The following is a 5,000-nucleotide window of genomic DNA, read 5'->3' as shown; positions in this document are numbered from 1 at the left end:
TATATAATGTACAGTGTGGTTTTTTTTAATTATTGACACTTTTAAGGTTTGAATAATTCCAAAGCTATGTAAGATTTCATCAAACGGATTGTTTTGGGGTTTTTGCCATAGTGCGGGATATTATATTTAAGTTTTGATTGATATAAGCTTCAACAATGTGTGCCCTTTGGTAGCTGTGTTATGATGCCATGAGTAGAAAAGGGTCATTTTAAAATAAATCGTAATTTACAGTGTGTTATTCATCATTGACACATTTCAGATTTGAATACCTTTAGAACAGCCTCAACGACAACAATTTGGTTTTCGACATATTAATTTGAATTTGATAAAGTTGTTTCTGATATCTTACTTGTGATCGCGTGTTTGCGCAATTGTCCGATCTAAAGCTCCACGTTACCACCACCACCATTTTGAATGGCAGACCACAAGCGTCTCCCCAGTTTGTCCCACATCTTTTGCAGCACGAGTCATGTGACAGAGCCAACGGCTTCTCTTATTTTTGTCTTCAAGTGTCGTCATATACAAAAGAATTTTACAGTGTCAAGTCAATGTTCCAAGCGGATATCCTTAGATTGACGTGTTAAATGAAATAAACTTTCGAGATTCATGTCGGAAAAAAGCCAAGATAAATCACGGTTTATGTAAAAAAATTACCCTTTTCTACTGATGACGTCACAGCTCACCTACTAAAAGGAACACAGTGTTAGATCTTATGTCAATCAAAACTTGAATACATTCTACACATGTGGCAAAAAAAAACGTTTGATGAAACCTTACATGTCTCTTGAGTCATTAAACCCTCTAATGTGTCAATAATAAAAAAACAACACTGTTTATATGTAACCCATCGCCTCAAAACGGTATTAAGTCGCGATGGTTAAGATGTTGAAAATTGAATTTATAGCCAGAAATATCAGACTTGTGTTGAGATTGTACATTTTATTGAGGAGAATGGCAACCATATTTTAGGGTGCTAATGCCAACATTTTATATTTTTGAACAGTTTAACATTTAATTCGGCTTTTAAGCATCTGGTGCGTTCCGACATAATACCGTTTTGAGACGATGGGTCACATATATGATTTTCTTTTTGTTCCATTACAGCTTCTTGCCTTGGACTGGGTCAGAGACAACATCGGCCAATTTGGCGGCAACCCAAAAGATATCACCATATTCGGAGAGAGCGCCGGTGGCAGTAGCGTTTCATTCCACCTCATCTCTCCCCTCTCCAAAGGAAAATTCCAGAAGGCAATCATGGAGAGCGGCGTGTCCCTTTGCCCCTGGGCCGTCAATCCCTCCAACAAAACGTATTACGCACCAAAACAATTCGCACAACTTCTAGGATTAGCCGTAGGGTGCTCGCACCAAAACTCGGCCTCCCTGCTTTTGTGTCTTCGCGGGGTTGAGGAAAGCTATCTCCTCAATGCGACTGTTGGGTTACAGCTGACAATGCGACACGCAATGATTTGGGAGCCTGTCGTTGAAACGACATTCGGATTTCTTCCAGACACGCCGATTAATTTAATACGTAAAGGTCACGTGATGGATGTCCCGACAATTCGAGGGTATAACAAAAACGAGGTAGCCATTACAATCAAAGACCCCGACGACGTCGGATTTTCCCTATCCAAACTTCTGTCCCTGATCATGGAGACGTCGTACTTCTTTTTCCAGAAGAACTCCGTTTTAGTCGCAGCTGAAGTCGAGGCTGTGTACAGATCAAACCAAACTGATCCTTACGGTCGCAGGTCAGATTTTGAGAGGCTGATGACGGATTACTACATGGTGGCGGCCATTACGTACGAAGCACAGCTACACAGCAAATTGCAAAAAGCCTATTTGTATGAGTTTTCTTACCGGCCCAGTTTTGACACACTTCCGGCCTGGATGGGAGTTATTCATACTGACGAGATTCCATTTGTCTTCGGTCTTCCTAGAGGTGAGTTTGCAACCTTTCATAAAAACGTGAATGTGTGTGTGGGGGGGGGGGGGGGGGGGCGTGGGGGTGTTTGGCGAGGTGGCCGTGTGATTAAGGCATTACATTGTGACCCAAAAGGTCCGGTCTTCTTAGAGGTGGCCGAGTGGTCAAGGCCTTACATTGTGACCCTAAACGTCCCGTATTCGAGCTCTAGACACTTCCGTTTTATTTTCCTAGGACAAGATAAAGTAATCCTATGTGGTATAGTGGTATGAAACTCGCTTTCGGATCGGAAGGTCTTGGGTTCGAGCCTCGCTCGGCGCATAGTTGAGTCCTTGGAAAAGACTCTTTACTCATATTCACTCAGGTGTAAAATGAGTACCTGGACGTTTAAAGCGTTGTCTCTGTCGGGAAAAGAATATAACATCGCCTTAACAGACTCCATGTCTTGTTCAACATGTTAACGCATTGCTGTTGGTCACGGACCCTTTGTAAAGCGCTTTGAACAAGTTTAGTGGATATTGCGCTAATATAAAAAGCTCAAAAGTGACCCTTCGTCTCAAAACGGTATTAAGTCGTGATGACTCAGTTGCTGAAAATTGAATTTGTGGCCAGAAATATCAGACTTGCGTTGAGTTTAATTTGTTTTATTGGGGAGAATGAATACCATATGTTAGAGTGCTAAATACCAGTCATTCATCATTTTGACCAGTTTAGTTTTAATTTGACTTTTTAGCATCAGGTTCATCGCGACCTAATACCGTTTTGAGACGTTGAGTCACAAAAGCTCAATTGTACGGCAGATATCATAAAAGGTCCTTTTTTTATTATCTTATTTTCAGGACCTGCCAAGCTGGCCTTCAACACGACCAATCCTGATGACCTCAAAATGGCCAATACGATGGTCACTCTCTGGACAAATTTCGCCAAAACCGGAAACCCGACTCCACAAACCTCCGACTGTGCCGTCAGTACATCCGCAGCGATGCTGCTGCCATCAGAGGCAACAGCGACCTCTACCAACAATATCCGTATTCAGCGGAGGAAGCAGCAGTACCATCAATGCATGATGGCCGCTAAGGAAAGCTATGACGTCATGGGCCCGTTGGTATGGCAACCGGTAAACACAGGCCCAAATACCCTGCTTGAAATAAACACTAACCTAACGGTGGGCCAATTTGCCCGTGCCAAAGCTGTAGAGTTGTGGATGGAGAGGATACCAAAGTTACAAAGATGATTAAAATTACCCTTTAATTCTATGCCTTGAATGGTTTATTCTTCTGATTATTATTTTTTATTTATTATTATTTATATTATTATTATATATTATTTTTATTATTATTATTATTATTATTATTTATATTATTATTATATTATTATTATTATTATTATTATTATTATTATTATTATTATTATTATTATTATTATTATTTATTATTATTATTTTTATTATTAATAATAGTATAATTACGTCATACACCGACAAACGCTTTTTTAACATGCGGCTATGTGGTCTAGTAGTATCTAGTATGATACTCACCTTCGGATCGGAAGGGCATGTGTTCGACTCCCGCTCTGATCGGCGCTTAGTTGAGTCATTGGAAAAGGCTTCTTTACTCACATTTCCCACCGTACTCAGATGTAAAATGAGAACGTGGCCGTTAACAGCGTTGTCTCTGTCCGAAAAACAGTTGTAATATCGCCTAATGGGCATCATCGTCCTTCATGTTAAGTGTTGCTGTTTGCTAAGGACCCCTCGTAAAGCGGTTTGAGCACGTTTAGTGGATATTGCACTATATAAAAGCTCAAGTGAGATTTAGTGAGAAGATGTGAGTGAAGATGATTTTCCGAGGACTCAATTTTGCGCCACTTAGAGAGGGACTCGAACAAGGGACCGACAGGTCAGAAGCAGAGTAGCAAAGCCCAAAAATACAGAACCACAGTAAAGCTACAAGACCCCCCCACACACACACACACACACACACACACACACACACACACAACCAATTGTCCAGATAAATCGGAGATGGACATGTTATGAATCTTTCAAAGAGTTACCATCTCGGTGTTACAAGGAAAGTGTTTCAATTTTGGGACCTTTCCATATTATTCATTAACCTCTCTCCATACCCAAGTGTAAATCGTCACAATCGTGTTTATTGAGAGTTCGAGCTCCGTGTTTAGGTGTCTAAAAAAAGTATGTATGACAAAGCAAGAAAGAAAAATACAAGAATAAAATCATCCAAAATCAGCCTGCCTCGACTAGGGATCGAACCTAAGACCTCCAAACTAACATGTCCGTTTGAGCACACTTAACGGAAAAAAGTGAGAAATGAACGATTTCGAAGGTTGACTGAGGTGAAGAATGTATCAATAAAGATAAAAGAAGATAGATTGAAATGGTTCGGACAAGTAAAGAGACGAGAGAGGGCGTATATGGGAAGGAAAGTATTGGATATACAAATAGCTGGAAAGAAGAAAAAGGGACGCCAAAAGATTAGATGGTTGGATAGTGTAAAGGATGATAGGAAAGAACCGGGCTTGGATGAAGATGATGCAATGAACCGAGATGCATGGAGATGTGGCATTCATTATGGCAACCCTGCAAAATGCGGGATAAGCTGGAAGAAGAAGATGAAAAGCACACTTTACAGATATAATATCGCCCTTTATAAAAACGTGCTTTTTTTTTTTAAAGCGGCATGCGTTATTCCAACACCAGATATATATTTTTTTAATAATAACAAAATAAACTTAACACAGAAATATTTTGACGTTTTATCAAACCAAATCGGTGATATTTTTTATTCACCTAGCAGTAGGCAAATCTATTTTATTCTCTTTATATTCTTTTTTTTTTAGATAATACCAACTATCTAACAAGGGCAATAATAATCCTTGGGTCGGTCCGGCGAGTTTTCGGTGAAAATGGGATTTTTCTATAATAATATGGCAGTAATGATTATTTAATAAAGATATAACTAAATGACGCTGTTCACATCAGATCATCTCAAAGATGATGTAACAACGCCATATTATATTTTGATCCAATTCCTTTTATCCTAAGCGCGTTGATAATCAT

The 5,000-nt window shown here is 39.6% G+C and overlaps 2 protein-coding genes across 3 annotated transcripts in view; one reads left to right on the top strand and one right to left on the bottom strand.

The window, feature by feature from the left end:
- LOC144955960 (pyrethroid hydrolase Ces2e-like) overlaps positions 1–3,172 on the top strand; it is an 8,838-nt gene extending 5,666 nt beyond the window's left edge. For both annotated transcript variants that reach the window (XM_078886223.1, XM_078886222.1), the window contains exons 5-6: positions 1,105–1,939; positions 2,761–3,172. In XM_078886223.1, coding sequence (XP_078742349.1) covers positions 1,105–1,939; positions 2,761–3,155 — 1,230 coding nt within the window. In that variant the 3' untranslated portion in view covers positions 3,156–3,172. The remainder of the gene's footprint in view (positions 1–1,104; positions 1,940–2,760) is intronic.
- A 1,512-nt stretch (positions 3,173–4,684) lies between these two features.
- LOC144955959 (uncharacterized) overlaps positions 4,685–5,000 on the bottom strand; it is a 2,571-nt gene continuing 2,255 nt past the window's right edge. The window contains exon 2 of the mRNA XM_078886221.1: positions 4,685–5,000. This exon is cut by the window's right edge and continues 474 nt beyond it. The gene's annotated coding sequence lies outside the window, so the exon portion shown is untranslated.

The sequence above is a fragment of the Berghia stephanieae genome, chromosome 10 (genome assembly GCF_034508935.2).
Source record: "Berghia stephanieae isolate SIO BIC M18660-M18661 chromosome 10, UCSD_Bste_1.3, whole genome shotgun sequence".
Lineage (NCBI taxonomy): Eukaryota > Metazoa > Mollusca > Gastropoda > Nudibranchia > Aeolidiidae > Berghia > Berghia stephanieae.
Note: the sequence above shows the minus strand (reverse complement) of the source record. Positions and strands in the feature narration are given on the sequence as shown.